At 45.0% G+C, this 17,124-nt stretch overlaps 1 protein-coding gene across 5 annotated transcripts in view; it reads right to left on the reverse strand.

Moving 5' to 3' along the window:
- The window catches only part of MAP7 (microtubule associated protein 7), a 162,887-nt gene that overhangs the window by 129,731 nt on the left and 16,032 nt on the right, over positions 1 to 17,124 (reverse strand). The window contains exon 1 of one of the 5 annotated variants that reach the window (XM_075597426.1): positions 7,432 to 8,058. The exons of 1 other annotated variant lie outside the window; for it this stretch is intronic. In XM_075597426.1, coding sequence (XP_075453541.1) covers positions 7,432 to 7,612 — 181 coding nt within the window. In that variant the 5' untranslated portion in view covers positions 7,613 to 8,058. Of the gene's footprint in view, positions 1 to 7,431; positions 8,059 to 17,124 lie in introns of those variants that run through there. 3 more of the 5 variants (XM_075597427.1, XM_075597428.1, XM_075597430.1) reach the window with 3 other exon arrangements.

Below are 17,124 nucleotides of genomic sequence, written 5' to 3' on the forward strand. Positions count from 1 at the left end.
TAACAGGCTCTATAGTCTCCCCGCTTGCGCACAGCTTCGGAACAGGTAGGGGGCCAGTATTGCTGTTCAGGACGTGCTGACAGGCGCATGCGTGAGCTGCTGTTTGCCTATTGGGCGATATGTACTTACTCGCGAGTGTACTTAAAGTGAGTGTCCTTAAAGCGGGGTATGCCTGTATATACAGCATATGCCTTCTTTTTGCTTCATAACATACTGTGTGAGACACTTATGTTCTAACATTCCTATGATTCAAAGGAAAGGAAAGAAGACATCCTAACCAATTCTGTTTCACAAGAGGAAAAACAAATCGACGTCTCTACTAAATGGCGATCATCTTTTTCTTAAAACCAATAACACGGTTCTAAGCAGTTCTGAAAAGAAACACAATATTGTTGACCCCTTTTCCATTATGAGAAATTATCCAATCTCCAGAGGCAATGACACGCCATGCTTTCCCTGTCCTCACCATAAATATGGTGATCCATAAGATACAGGTATTTGTGTTTTTGTGTGTGTGGGGGCAGAGGGGCGGGCATTCACTCACAATGTACAAATACAATGGGTGTCCTGATAAGGGTGGGACATTTCCCCTTTGAAATGATAGTCACTGCTGAGATATGGAAATTGGAAGTGTACCATGCACAGTATTCAAATAAACCCCTTCTGTGTATAAGCCTTCTCTATATTTTGACTTCCCCTCTCAAGGCCATATATCACGACTTCCTCCATTCATTTTTATCTGCTCACTGTATATATGGTGTCCCCCTAGTAATGCAAGTACATATTTGCTATATGTTTGAACTACATTGTTAAAGCTAGTCCCTCTTACAGCGGATAGCCATATATATTGCTCACTATGTAATGGTAAATAACACCTTTGCATACTATCTTCAGTAATACCATTTATCCTCATCTGCAACCAACCACAAAATAAAGGAGGGGAATCGGGAACAAATACACTTCATGGTTGATTGAAGCTCGTTAAAAAGTACCCGTCTTTTTAATATGTATCATGGTTAGTCTATGCTACCTCTCTTTCCCCCCTGCCACATAATTCCTTAGAAGTCTAGGCTATGACAGGCCATTCTGTGGGCTTTTGACCCCCCTCATGTGGTGGTGACTCATGGCCTGTGTATAGCCTATCAGGTATGGTACAGACCTTGAGCCCTCCCCTTCTGGTTCCTCAGAGAGGCAGTGCTAAATTTAGTGAGTTCTCTCCCAACCTTCCAAAAGAGTGGAGGTGTGGGGCCTGTCTCTTCTCCCTGTGGGAGAGAGAGGCCAGTCAGGCCCTCATGGTTGGCTGGCTCAGGGAGATCTAAGGCTCCACACTATGAGAGCCAGAACCATCCAGAGGCCTGGGATGCTCCGATGACCCTATGCACCGCTGTGAAAGATCTACAGTGACTGCCACAATAAAGATCCCTTTGCTTTCATCATACTCCTATCTGAGTGTCAGTCCCTGGGTAGGGGGAAAGAAGTGTGCTTTAGTGGGGATTGATCTCTGTGCACCCTACAGCCCACTACAGCTGGAGGCGCTAAGCACCGAGTAAAGAACGTCAGTGATCATCAAAAGCCTGTCCTGGTCTCCATATCACCGCAGACAACTCAGCTCTCCTGAACCCTCACAGGTATGCCACACCACAACACCTGTAGCCGCAACACGTATCTCCTAGAGGGAGGGGGGGACATGTGCTACATATATATATATTTATAATATTTGCAGCTGTTAAGTATGCCCAAGAGAAGTAAACAATCATTATACACGCGAAATGAAGATATTTGCTTTAACCATATTTGTATTTTTGTTAAGCTATGTGGGACGGCTCCTTTAAAGAAGCATTGTTTTCTAGTGTTTTCTAGTGTAACTTTTATTTATTTATTTTAAACGGATGATGTTGCCATTTCCTATTGGCCCGCGTGCCTCTGGAGATTTAAACTTACATTTTGTTTCCACAGTAGGGGATGTTTCCAGGGGGGACATTTGGAGTTGGGTCTCTCAGGAATCCGGGCGCCAGCTTCAGACCTATATCTAGTTCTGGTTATGTGTTACCAATAGTGGGCTTGTTAATCAACATTGGTATAATGTAATATAGGATAAGTATTCGTCATCTAAATTTTGCAGATGTAGAACTTGATTGGATGTGTATTTTTTTCAACCTCATCTACTAACTACTGTATGTACAATCTGAAAGAAGACTGGCCTGTATTAAACATTAACAGAAATCTTTATGAAGCCAATGAGCAATCAGATATTGGGAGTGCACGTTTAAAAAGCCACTCGCCAATGGAGTTCAACTTAAAAATAAATACTAAAGTCGACCTTCAGCTCTGATCTGCAGACAGCAATAGAGATAGCTGTAGGCTGCAAATAAGGTGGTCCCCATTAAAGTCAGACCACAGGTGCTTCGGGGACTGCAGTTTGAGAACCAGTGATGTAGAGCAGGGGTGGCCAACTCCAGTCCTCAAGGGCCACCAACAGGTCAGGTTTTCAGGACATCCCTGCTTCAGCACAGGTGGCTCAGTCAAACACTGAGCCAGCCGGGCCTGAAGCAGGGATATCCTGAAAACCTGACCTGTTGATGGCCCTTGAGGACTGGAGTTGGCTGCTCCTGATGTAGAGCAAGGATCCCAATGCAGTGCATTAGGGATCAACACTGCTGAGTGCAACCAAGAAGAAAGAAAAAATTATGTCAACGGCCTTCCTTAAACAAGCATAATCCTCTTCATAACAAACGTTGTTTTGTTTTTAGCAATGAAAAAAAAATGTATATTTCAAAAGAACCCCGAAAATTACATTGCAAACCACTCATGCGTACTTCACATTTAGCCGTCGCTTCCTTTCCAAGGAGGAAAGAGGAAAAGGGTGCTGAAAATGTGGGCAAATAGTGCCTATGCCAGGTCCAGCTCACCACAAAGACACACACGGGAGGAGCTAACATATTCTCCCACCTTTTATATTAATACGCTGCTGGTACATTGTGGTTCCAGTAGGAACTATGCTCTGCTCCGTTATTTTGTACGTTCAAGAGAAAGTTAGATTTGTGCATTGAGGAAATAATGTGCGCGTGTAATTTGTCATTGCATGTTGGGAGGGTGTGTGGGAAGTGTGAGTTTCCATATCACTCGTAAAGCGCCCAGGACCACTCAAATCCCTTCTTCATGCAGGTGTTGGAGAAGCTTGCGCGAAGATCGGACTACAGTTCAGGTTAGACATTAAACTGCATCATCTTTATCTTACATTAGGTTTTTTTTTAAATAAGAAAACCATATTCTACAAGCAGACACAGTATCACTCTTCACTCTTACTAAGAGTTTGATGTATGTGTTCAGAAGAAACTGCCTAAGGCTGCCGCTGACTGCGCTTGGCATGGTCAGCACAATCAATTTTTATCTTTCAGGCCATGCTCACGAGGCGCGCGCACACGTGCACATACGCTTGCGGGCACTAGGCGCTTGCCGAGACAGATAAAATTGAGTTTGAGGCGCGCTGAAGGGTCACATGACCTCCTCCGCCAATCAGCACCAGTCACTGTTAGGCCACGCCCCCACCCCCCGCTCGCGTTTACCGAAAAAGTTGCCGGACAGCCGAATGCTCATGCTTGGAGAGTTGGCGACGTTACCACTCTCAAGCATGAGCGCGGTCAGCGGCATGGGGGACGCAGCCCAAGGCTGCATTTATAATAGTGGCTACAGCGTTGGCGATGGTGTGTAGCTGCAAAGCAACTTAATGTAGACCATGGCAACTGTCCATAGTGGCGCGACAGCAACGCGATACATCACAGCGAATAAAATCGCTGTAGTCAAAAGAATGAGATTTCCAGAGACAGCCGCACCACGTGACTCAACAGCCAATCACATAGCTCCTTGCCACCAGCGACATCGCACACCAGTGTGCAACTTTCGCTACAGCCATCACGGGTAGTGTCGCCGTCGCTGCAGCCAGCACTATAAACACAGCCTTAGTGTAGGAGAGCGGTTGAAAGGAGAATCAACGAGGTTATGGAAATGGAAAAAATGACGGACTTTCTGAGACAATCCACTGATGATTTCTACAGGACTTGGGAACCATGGATTGATCAGAGACTTGGCCGGAGCTAGGACCCATGATAGCGGATTTCCAAGATTAAAACATAGAACCCGGAGTGCCGGGTGCTATTACAGCCCCCAAAGATCAAAAATATCAATGCCCCAACTAGAAGTAGGGAGTGAGTTGGACCCGCAGACCGCCCTGCCTCCCCCCTCCTTCTCCCCCTCCCTTCCCCCTCCCCCTCCCCCTCCCCTCTCCCCCTCCCTTTCCCTCCCCTTTCTTACCTTAGCCCCCCTGCCCCCCTCTCTCATTCCTCCCCCCTCCTCAGATTCTTTTTTCTGTTTCCTTTCTTTTCTCTTTATTTACTTCTTAGGTTTAGACCCATCGTACTGCAAAGCTGGGCCCCACTGGTTGGGGCGAGTTTGATTCGGTTTACAGATGGGCAGAAAAACTTAAAATTACTGTTCTAATGGGTAAGGGGAAGAAATTGTATCAGATCTATGCCAAGATCTATTTTATTTACTAGAAATTCGCTGTAAGAGAAAAGCATATCTTGACAATTGAATCAAAAGTATTGTTATACCTTCCCCTCCTTAACACATTTAATAAAATTTGAGTTAAAAAAAAACAAACAAAAAAACACAGTCTTAGTGTTCGAATCTGTGTGTTACGTGCCATTTGTATCTCGGGAGGGAACATAATTTGTGGGTCTGGGTATTGGAAGGTGTATGCAGTGTGACATTTGTGTGTCTGAAGTGGTGCTTTGCAGGTTTGTATTAGGAGTGACTAGAGGCACTTTATGTGTAGTAAGATTCTTGATGCTAAAACTATGTGTATGGTGTTATACAAGGGATCTGTGGACCTTGGTGCAAATAAGAACCCCCCCTCCTCCTCTCTGGGCTCTACTTGTTGAGCGGGACCTTAACCGGTGGCAGAGGGCGCAATTGCAGAAGATGGGTCAGACTTTCGATGGGGACTAACCTCCATGTTAGGAACAACTGGGTGGTCTCCCTCCCCTGCAGCATAAAGCCACAGGTAGGCTAAAATAAGTGAGAGAAGAATGTTCCGGCGCATGGGAGGGTGGGCCCCTAAATGCCATGGGCCCTGCAGACAAAATCGGTGGCAGTTCCACCACTGGTGTCACGATGGTAAGGACCAGTATGAACGCAAAGCTTCACTTTTTAATTTACCCTTTTCCATGCTGCCGAATGTCTGGAGTCTCTGGCATCGAGTTTCTCAGACAAAGAAGAACAAAAAGGTATGATGCAAGGACGCAGAGTACTGTAAACAAATTACTATCAAACTGCCTCATGAACAATAGCCAAGAATTACAACAATACTTAACCAACACCATGTCATCATCCCCAAAGAACTTACTATTTAATTGTGGTACCTGAGACAGACAATGTGACTTGTTCAAGATCACAGGAGCTGGCACTGAGAATCTAAATAGATCTTTCGCTCCCCAGTCCAGTTCTTTAAATCAACAATCCCACCTTGCTCGCCTCACTTTTTTGATACCAGGGTGGAAACCAGGGGGTCCCATAGCTGAACCATGCCAATTTCAGCTCTGCAGGTCTCCTCGTTCATAAGATAGTGAAAAAAATAGCCTTCTAGTATTCAAATGCCACCTCGTAAAGTGAGAGATGCAAACCACCATTTTATTTCTCTTGCAGAGGACTGCAACGTGCTTCCTTCAGTTGTAAGTGTTTCTGCTCCGGGGGGGGGGAGGGAAATGCACGTCATTCCTTCTATCATGCTATGGCCCCTATTAAATATCCTGTACGTTGTCTTCTGTGAGGCTTACATCTTTGCAATCAGAGGGAAAACAGCTACACGGCACTAGGAATTGGGGCCTGTGATGCTGGGTTGTGCACAGTGCTGCAATACTCACATAATATTATGTCACAAATATGTTTTGAAAACCCCACATCCAAAGTCAGTAATATGCCTTTATACATTTGTATTCATGTGGTTATCCAGGTAGGGCTATATAACCTGTACATCTGCAAAATGGTGCTTGGCCACTGCTATATAAGTGTCTGCCACCTCACATACAAAGAGTTTCTTTTTTATGTAGCCTGTAAAACAAGTATTCTTTTGATCTTCCACATGCACATACACAACCATGCCTTTTTAAACCTCTATTTATAGACGGCTTCTGATGTTGTCTGTTAGTGTTAATGAAGAAGGGATAGGTTAATAATGGATTATCTTTATGGAAAGATTTCAGTTACACCCTTGACTCTCCTCAGCTGCTGCTGCTGCCCAAGTGGAAATGAAATGGAACGATTCCTGTACTCTGGCAGAGGAGCTTCTCCAACCTGCAGTGTCACTACACAGCAAGTGACAGCACAGAACCCCCTCTGTGAGCACATTACAGCACGCTACCATACTAACATCAAGCTGTGTGTACAAAGGAGGCCAGCAAAGGATCAAATGGGGTCTGAGGTTTTACAGCAGATAGGAAAATGGGCAGAATACATGGGTCAAGTGGTTCTGATCTGCCGTCAAATTCTATGCTTATCCCATTGGCTTGTGGAAGCATCTGTATTACACAGCAGGCCCTTCCACAAGCCAAGGCCTAACAATTCAAAACATACTGAAATCCCTCCATTGCCAGAGCGGCTTTAAATATATTGCAATGCATGAAAGGCCCTTTACCCCTGAAGGAATTACTGAATGGGAGAACATGAAAAATGACGGTTTATTAGCAATGAAACAATAAATGCAATGGCTCCTCAGTGCCAGGAGTCTGCAGCACAGGCGATGAACACTTCCAATGACGGAAAGGAGAATCAGCACGGTTACCCGACACCCCGCAGGTAAATATACAGCCTCAGCAACCAAATACACTGGAACGTGCCAAACATTTTGCATGTCCTATACTACTAAAATATTTTATGTCTGGATTGTCGTTGGAAACATGTTAGGTAACCTAGCTCAGTACACACCCTTGGCAGCCAGTTACAGACAGTATGCAGGGATAAGTGGTAAAGGAAATAAAATCTGCCCTGATCGTGGCAATAATAGTGTTAGTATCGGCACTGTCTCCAGAAGTAATGCAAATCAGCATACAGCCTTAGCAACCAGTTTGCTGGCTGGATTCAGGTACTCCAAGTGGTAAACCCCCTGCTGCCCGAGATACAGCACAGCCCTGCATTAAATAGTAATGCAGCATTGAATGATAGCAGCATCACATGAGAGCAGCACTGAATAACTCTGCATCCAAATCATGATACTGTAGCAGCATTGAATGATGATAGTACTGTAGCATTAAATATTAATGCTGCATCTAATGATGACAGCATTGAATAACTGCATTGTAGGAAACACACACACACACACACACACACACACACACACACACACACACACACACCCACACACACACAAATACATACCTTTTACTGTCCTGCTGCTCCCATTCTTGTGCTGCTCCTCTTCCTCATTAATGGTGAATAACACCGGGGGTGTTGGCCGGGCCCCCGTCTTCTTCATCCTCTCCTGCCGGAGGGGGGTAGCTGACCCCAGCATGTCACTTACCGGTGCCCTTTTTTTCCGGGGTCTCACAAATATCAGCATGTATCCGTCCCCGGGGCAGCCTGGGCATCTGTATGTTACTCCCCCACCCTACACGGGTAGAGGGGGAGGACGTGGGACCAGCTGACAATTATCCCCCTGGGAGGGGGGGGGGAGGGTTAGAGGAGGGGGGTCCTCTGCAATGTGCCCCCCTCCACCTGCAGTGCGAGCTGTGCTCCCCCCTCTCTGCAGCTTCTGCTAATCCTGACCGGCTCCCTGCACACTGAGATATTCAGCACCGGAGGAGGAGGAGAAGATGTGATCCAGCGCTGCTCAGTTCCCCTGACAACAGGGACAGCGCCTGATGAAGGGGAGGAGGAGGAGGAGGAGGAGGAGGAGGAGAGCTGCTGCTGTAATGCTGCCTGTGCTGCAGGAATGCCCCCTCTCTCCTGTGCTTCCCCGGCAGGCAGGTTACACTCCGGATCAGCAGCAGCAGAATTATTACACTCCGGATCAGCAGCAGCAGAATTATTACACTCCGGATCAGCAGCAGCAGAATTATTACACTCCGGATCAGCAGCAGCAGAATTATTACACTCCGGATCAGCAGCAGCAGAATTATTACACTCCGGATCAGCAGCAGCAGAATTATTACACTCCGGATCAGCAGCAGCAGCAGAATTATTACACTCCGGATCAGCAGCAGCAGCAGAATTATTACACTCCGGATCAGCAGCAGCACCCGATTTATTACACTCCGGATCAGCAGCAGCAGCAGAATTATTACACTCCGGATCAGCAGCAGCAGAATTATTACACTCCGGATCAGCAGTAGGGTACTTCGCAGCAGCAGAGGTGATGCTGACCTAGCCGGTTGGGCTGTGCCTCCTCCTCCTCCTCCTCCTCCTCTCCCATGCAGGGCGGTAGGACCGGTTGTGTGCTTGCATAATAGGGACACCTGGGGCATGGCTGTCAAAACACAGACCGGAGCAGCAATGGGTGGCCTCTCAGATACACCCCTCACAGTATAACCCAAACACAGATAAGATCTGCTCCTCTCTGACATCTTGACAGGCAACACCACCCCCAGGGAAGGGGGAGAAGGAGCCTCACTAGGGAGATGCAAATGCCGGAGCATTAGCTGGGAGGTCACTGCCCTCCTGGGGCAGCAATAAAAGGCAGGATCTGAAGGGTTAAACAAGGACCTAATATGCGCTTTCCCCTTCTCTTCAAATAGTGCAAATAGTGTAAATAAGGCAGATCGGTGCCCTGCAATTCCGTCTTCATCACGCTGCCATTTCAAGAGGCCATAAAGAAACCCTGTAATGACATAGAAAATCTATCCAGGCTTTGGGGGGGGGGGGGGGGGGGGGCTGCAGTGCACATCAATTCCCTTCAGCAGTGAAAAGGTTAAGCAGTGTCCCATTCACCCCGCTGTGTTTCTGTTGGGTGGCACCCTGAGTACCTGACATTTCCACTCCTGCGTTTGTGCAATTTATTGTGCAACATCACACGCCATATTCAGCACAAGCAGCAGTTATCAACTGGTGACCATGTCCTCCCCAGTGTGAGTAATCAGATGTTCATGTCACAGGACAATGCTGTGTCATGGGTGTTGCAGACCTGTGAGGTTACAAACAGCACACGTGCACTATCATGTCCCCAGGGGAGACAGGGTACGGCTGGGTAGGGGAAGGTCCCAAATGAGGGTGCTTAGCAGAGTACAGCGATGCAGGGGTCACATAACTGCACAGCTCCTGGGTTTTGTAGACCACTAGCTATCACTCACTGTTTTGGGGGGTGTTGAGTACAATGGGCTTCCTTTCCCCTGTACTATACAACGCGACACATTTCCATATTAGTGTCACCAGGTGATGGCCAAATTAATTTCTAAACGTCTTCTTCTTTCTGGAAGGGTGGGGGAAGGGGAGTTTTGTATGTTTGAGAAAACGATTGATTTCTAAATACATCTGTAACCATAGCAAAGTACTTCCATAAATCAATCAAGAAGTAAGTGAATACAAATGTGCATTTCCTTGTAGTAGTGACCAAAATTAGCCCAATACATTAATTCTTTACTTTTCATCTGTCTTTTGGATTTCAGAGGACTTAACTTTGTAAAATCTCAGTTAAAATCCCTTTATGCAGCACTGTAAGTAGAATATCCAGCCCTGTACAACTCCCAATCTGTCTGCCTGTAGTAGAGAGATAAGGTGACCTGCCAGAAGTCAGGAGGTTACATGGAGATCAGATACAAGTTAGTCCACGAGAAGGGCAGGAATATTACCAATAGAGTAGTTCAACTCCTGAGCACAGAATTGGAAATTGCTGTGCATCACTGTGGCAGTCAGGGGGTTAATGAGGGTGGTGCTGGACTGCTAGCACTGCACACTCGGATGCACTGCTGCAAGAGCTCATTAGCTCTCTGTCTAATAAAAGGCTGATAAGAGCAACACTGGGGCTGAAGCCTGCACAGAGAATGCATGGGAAACTGCTGGCCTGGATTACATGTACTGTACATATAGAGAGGCTGGAAGCCACTGAAGTGAGGAATACTGAGGTAGAGCACGTAGGCAGAGATCTGCAAGGTAGCACCTAGAGATGGGCACATTGTTTGGCGGATTTGGATTTGCCACGGATCGGCTGGTTCGTTTGGTCTGCGGATTTCTGCAGATCAGACTCAAAAATGGCGATTTGCCTTTTGCGGATTTATTTTTAGCACCGACAATCCGCAGATTTCACATTCCGCCGATGGATTTTAAGAATCCAATCCGTGTATTCAGCAATCCGCACGTGAATTATTGAAATTCACCAGCGAATCGTATCTTAACACGTGCGGAATGAAACGGTAACAGTGCGTCAGTGGATTTTACACTGCGGAGCGGATTTTTAATGGTAAATTGGGGAAAACCTGGGAAACTGATTTGGAGTGGTTCACCCATCTCTAGTAGCACCCGCCGCATTATCTTGTATGTAGTTTGAGTTCTGCAAATAAGTTTGTGCTGTAACAAAGCCTTTGCCTGCGTGGTGTCCACAGCTACAACACGGCCCAGAATCCACCGCTACAGTCACATACGCTGTACTACTGTATGCCACGCCGTCTCAGCATCCCCCTACCCTGCATCATACAATCCTAACACTAGAACAAATGGCATAGGATGAAGGCGCTATCTACTGTGTAATGAACACTCGAGCCCGTTGACCGCAGAGGAGACAACGTATTGGTTGGCAATACATGTGTCCCCTTTGGCAGCAGAGCGGTGGTTGCAGAAAAGCAAAGAGCAACATTTTTCAGAATACTCTCAGTAATCCACAGTCCTATCCGTAAAAGAACCAACATTTTCTGTGCACTGCAAAACCCCTCCATCATTTTGTGTCTAAATCATTAATAAAAGCGCATGTCAGACAGCCCACCGACGGCCGTGATTATACCAAAAAAATGCCGGCGACGTCGCTTAGCGCAACGCGGCACAAAAACAAAATGGCAGAAATCCTATCTATGTTTACATACCAGCGCGCCGCCTGGAGCTGCAGGACGGCAGTCTCCTGAAGAAATTTACTTCATTGTTTCTGGCAGGCGACGGCTGCATCACGTGAGCGGTTCAGCCAATGAGGGCAAACCGCTCACGGCCACGCCTCCTTGCCTCCTTCACTGCTGAAGCTCCTGGATCAAGATGCCGGTCAGGGGCAACGCAGGGTGACGTCACAGGGTCACGCTGAACTCAGCAGCATCTGATATAATCGAGGCCTACTGCAGCAAAACTATTCCTCCCCCCCCCATAAAATTTGGTGCATTGCCATATACTTATTTCTTCAAATATAAAGACAGGAAGGGCACAGCAATGTTTTACTCGAACATCCTTGTCCACACAGGATACGCTGAATTTACACAAGGCTGGGTATAAAATCTGTAGGCCCAGGTTGTCAGCTGTCACTATGTACAGACACACAGTTGGACATAGTTCATTTATTACAATGTATTTATTTGCTCTGAACTTGATACCAGAGTAATTGTTTTGCTCCCATTATAGGACTTTGCCACCAGAGAAACATATAAACCGAAAACAGATCCGGACCATTTCACTTACCTAACCTGCCCATTGCCCTACCTGCTACCAAATGATAAATATTCTATTATTCAGAAATGCCGACCGCCCTGCAAGGAGTTCCTTGTGTTTATTTGAAGCATTATTCAGTTATCTGCTTGTACATCCACCATACAAAGCAACAAAACAAGTGGGATCTTATATTGTTTAAACTCAACACCTTCCCACCTCCCCCCCCCCAAAACCAAAACAGTTCTGTAGTATTACTGTAGATAATAGTGACTGTTTTATTTAAAAAAACAAAAAAAAACAACAAAAAAAACATTTAACTCAATGTCCTTTTTAAAGAGTTTTAAAGCATCCTTTGATTTGTATTGCAGGTCTTAGCCCATATACCAAGTAATGTAAGATCTTTGCAACACATTCCTGTTTGTGATACTTTGTTGCCAATATTCCCAGCAGTTTGAGCTGCAAACTGTAACAATAGAAAATGTTACCTTAGTAATATAAGGATACATTGTAGCTGCTGAATTACACTGACTGAAGGATTGATGGAAACTGAAAGGCAGCCATTATGTTAGGCACACAATCAGCATTTTGACAGATTTAGAACAGAAGCACCAAACAATTGCCAGCTTAGGTAAGGAAGTAGAATTATACATTGTCACATGCATTACATATAAAAATAAGAAAGAGGGGGAAAAAAATAAATAAACAAAAAAAGGAAGGAGGGTGTGTGTTGTATTGCTGCTTTAAAGTGACAACATCCTCTCATTTTGGCGGGGAGCGTTCTGGAATCATGCGATCTCTGCAAAAGCCTGTGCTATTGTACTCAACAAACACGCCACAATGAAGAGATTAGGGGTACAGCGGACTCTTCAAAAATTATTTTATTTCTTATTCTTAATTTCATTAGAAATCATAAAGCAAACATTTTATTCAAATACTTTTATGACACAACAGCAGCCATTTTATCAGTGGTCAGGCGTCTACACATTCTCTCTCTAGAGGGCTGCAGCATAAATATAAATGCAAATTGTCATGGCAGACAAGACGATGACACAGGGATCACAGGCACCAACAAGAATTAAGGAGTTAAATATTCGGCTGAGGCCAACTGGAGCAACACAATGCACAAACACCGGCTCGAATCACCAAAATACTGGGTTATGGGGGAATCCTAGATCACTGGGAGCTGGCGTAGCTAGCTTACTGTACCCAGGATGTTTGCCACGATACGTTCAAGTAACCCAGTACCTCGGGATGATAGCCACCCGGTTCTCGATTCAAATTTCCTACTAGTCTCCAACACCAAGACTAGCAATGAACCACCAGATAATCTATGGAGCACTGATCGGCGTCTACTTACTGTACATACATTCCCGGTCTCCATTTGAAATCATGGAAAACTGGGTGCATCCCAATTAGCGAAAATATTGTTGTCACTGAGCCAAATCAGAGGCAGAGAGCTTGTCCAAGACAGACCAATCCGGGCTGTGGGGGGAGACAGTGCTTTAGGACAGGCCACAGGGGCGGCTTAAGGAGAGTGGGGAAATTCAAACGGACCAATGGGAATCAAGCCGATGGGGCTAGAACCCAGGTCTCAGTTCCCAGTTTCAGCATGATACCTTCCATGAAAATAGTTGCCTCCGCTCTTGTGTTCTGTGTGTGACTATGTGTTCCCCCGTTCATGCCCTTTCCCACTTCCCCAGTGTTCCCAAGCACTTCACCTAGCCCAAAATAGATAATAGCCCCAGGTTTCATTGTATGTTGGCCAGGCTGAGTGAATTACCAGCCCTCCACACAATGGAGCCTTACAAAATACACATAGGGAATAAATGGTCTTACATGGGGACATCAAACACGTACTGGGCAGGCATTTTGGCTACTTAAGATGGCCAGTTTGACCGGTTACATAGGTCTCCATCTTGATGCACGCTTAAACTTTAATATGCATGCGAGACTGCCCCTACCGGCACAATTGATCAGTGGAAAGTATGAGTGAGAGTATCACTTAACCCTTACACTGCCCTACTAACGTTCCTGATATGGCAGGAGCCCCGACACTCTGGAAGCCCGTGCGCTGTACCAGGTACATTTTTTATTTAGGGGCTGATTGGGCTAACTGCTCCACCCAAGCCGCAAGCCCGACTGAAACAGAAATGGAGCCCCCTCCACTTCCATTGTTGGTTTGCAGCCATGTGATCACTACCGAAGTGATTACAGTATCCCATATCCCGGTAGCCTGAAGGTATCTGGGTTAGCAGCAAAAAGTTTAAAAGCTTATGTGGATATATAATTTAATTGCCACGTGACCATAGGGACACTATTGCACAGAAACTCACATTGCCTTCAACAGGGGTTGCTATCAGTGCCCCAATTGCAGTTTAATGAATAACCCATATATCAAATAAAAGTGTGCATTTCAAATATGTGGTGAAAAGGATCATTTCAAAACAAGTATGTGTGGTGAAGCTACTGACAACAGTATTTAACCTTGTTTTCGCTATGGATAACATGAGATTTAGTGATTGCATTGCATACTGAAGAAGCCTCTAAATGTGTGTGTTTAAAATGGGATATATAGGGGTAAATTTGCCAGTCAAGTGAGATGTTCAAGATGTGAGTAAATGCGGGGAATAGGAGGAGGAGAAGAGTTTTACTGAGATGGGAGATGGGAGGTGTGAGGAATTAGGATCAAAACAACATTATGTAGGCAGGGAGGGAGCAAGCCAGACAGTAGCTCTGTAAAAAGGTATTAGGTAATCCAAGGTGGAGGGAATGGTTAGAGTCTTAAACAGAGGGGTGCATAAGAAGGTACAGACGGATACTGTCAGATAAAATTCACATTGAGGTAATTAGTGAAGGCTTGTTTGTTGGAGAAAAAACATGTTGCAGGTGGGGTCAGAGGATTAAGTGAATAGATGACGTGGATTAGCCTTGTTACTGTTGTACATGGTAGTTCACAGAAGGAGATAATAGATTTATAGGCTAAACGGTCATGATCAGAAGAGCAGTTTAGAATTCAAGGTGTTTTGGAGAGTCGAAAGGTCCATAAATTCAGGTCTCAAGTGTAACAAGGGGGTTTAGGAGCTACAGAGGGAGTTGAGTGAGAGATTAAAAAAATACATGAGCCAGTGGTCCATGAGAGTGGAAGAGAGTAGATCATGAAATCAGAAAATGAACAGTTTATGGACTCTGACTAGGTAGTAGTCATCTGTGTGGGTGCTCTTAACAGTCCTTTGCTGAAGGCCAAAGTTGGAAGTTAGGGAAAGAAAGTGAGAGGCCCAGGAAACGGAAGGTTCGTCAAAATAACAATTAATGCTCCCCGGGAGGAGATCGAGCGGGAGAAGGAGAGTCAGGGTTTAAATCCAGAAATCTGAAGGGAGAGGATGTACAGGTAAGTGGTTGCTAGAGGATAGGTAGAGGTAGGTGGTTAGTAGAGATATGTGGTTGGGGGTTGGTGGATGACAGGTAGAAGTAGGTGGTAAGTAGGTGGTTGGTAGATGACAGGTAGGAGGTGGTAGGTGGTTGGTAGAGATAGGTGGTTGGTGATAGATGGTTGACAGCCACCTGCAGTGAACTTCAAACAAAGAAAATAAAGAGGCAGATGGAAAAGGGAGTAGCTTATAACACAGATGTATTCAGTGACATGGAAAAGTTCTACGATTCATGACTTAAAGTAGAATACACGGCTTACTTTTCATCTTGATAATCCTCCCATGTTAAAAGCAACAGGAGATATTCTATTATATCTACTGGTTACGTGCAGAGTCCCCTTGAGAATGCCCAGGCAACAGGAGGCTTATATGTTGGAAGCACATCTGGCTAAACGTGTTTCAGGAGCAATGACGAATTGTTTTGTAAGAATCTGCAAATTGTTAAAACTTCATATCTGAAAGCAGCAATCCTCCTTGATGGGCCACTTTTTTTTTTACATTTGATGTATCGTTATCTCCATGCAGGAGATATCAGCTTTAGAAACATTACATGTCCGGAAAGGTTCAAATGGAGCTCTCCCAGAGCTTAGTGCAGCCTAAAGGTTAATCGTATGTTTTTGTAAAAGGAGTAGGACATGCACAATACTAACATTATATGAGTGTAACTCACATAGGTTTAAAGCAGATATTTCACCACAAGCATTTTGCTGCCAGAGGTACTGTACCAGCAACGCATTGCTTCACAATGCTGGCCTCTCATGCAGCAAAAGAGTTAAAGCCGCAAATGTACTATTATTTAAAAAAAAAAATCTTTACCTCCTGTACACTGAGGGGGGGGGGGGGGGGGGGTGAATTTATCCTGGAGCTGAACAGCAGTGCTCTAGCGACCTCCATGTTACCAAGAAAATAACTTTTAAAAATGTTGGTGGATTTCGATTTTTTTCCCCCCAAGATGGCTCTGGGGTCACCCGAAAGGAAGATGTGCTGTTATCATCTGATGAAGTTGCTTCCGATTGGTCGCCGGAGTGAGGCTACTCAGGTGACCATATTTTTGTCTACGAGATTTAATAACATTTTCCCAAGAACTAGGGTCACCCCAGAGTCGGAAGATTAAAAATAAAACTCCCAAAACTAAAAATGAGAACAGAATGGGCGTCCATTACAATTGGGAGTAGCACTAACCCCCAGAATCTCAACTCCTTACCCCTTACATTGTTGTTCTTCCCATTAGAGCTAAAATATAATTATTATTGCACATTTATCATCATGTTATCATAACCTATATGCCTGTTATGCAAACTAAAACCGGCAGTTTTCTTTTAAGCAAATTGTATTGTATGTCTTTATTTATATAGCGCCATTAATGTACATAGCGCTTCACAGTAGTAATACACGTGGTAATCAAACAAATAACAGATAATATAAATAACAGAGCATGGGAATAAGTGCTTTAGACATAAAAGTAACATTTCGGAAGAGGAGCCCCGGCCCCGAGGAGCTTACAATGGACAGTAGCGTTTGCTTGCCTCACCCAGACTATGGGGCCAACGACTTCTTCTCAAATTCCCTTTCTTGGTAGAGAAGTTATTAACCACAGCAGTAGTATGCAACACATAGAAAATACATGAGAGTTGTGCTCTATATCCCTTTTAATAATAATTTAGCAAATAAAACCATGAAAAGGGCTCAGGACAGTTGCCGTATTTGCCAACCTAAAGTTCCATTGCATACCACAATCTCTCCATCTGTGTTTATCTAAGTCAGACATCCCTGTGTATTCTTTGCTCACAACTTTCACTGTATTCAGCAAATATGTAATTAGGGCAGGCAGCTTATTTGAAACGTTATGGAAGACTGCATTAGCTGGGAGTTGCAAATAGCACCTTCCTTGTCACCTCCACGTAGACGGAAAACAATGAAAAGTAAAAACTAAGTGGATTGTACAGTGACTGGAAACAGAAAGTAGTCTCTTATTTAGTTAAACATAAATAATACACTCTTTGTGTGTGCATATATATATGTGTGTGTGTGTGTGTGTGTGTGTGTGCATGTGGGTGCGTATGCATGTGTAGATCTGTGTATATGTGTG

The sequence above is a fragment of the Ascaphus truei genome, chromosome 4, assembly GCF_040206685.1.
Source record: "Ascaphus truei isolate aAscTru1 chromosome 4, aAscTru1.hap1, whole genome shotgun sequence".
Taxonomy (NCBI): Eukaryota; Metazoa; Chordata; class Amphibia; order Anura; family Ascaphidae; genus Ascaphus; species Ascaphus truei.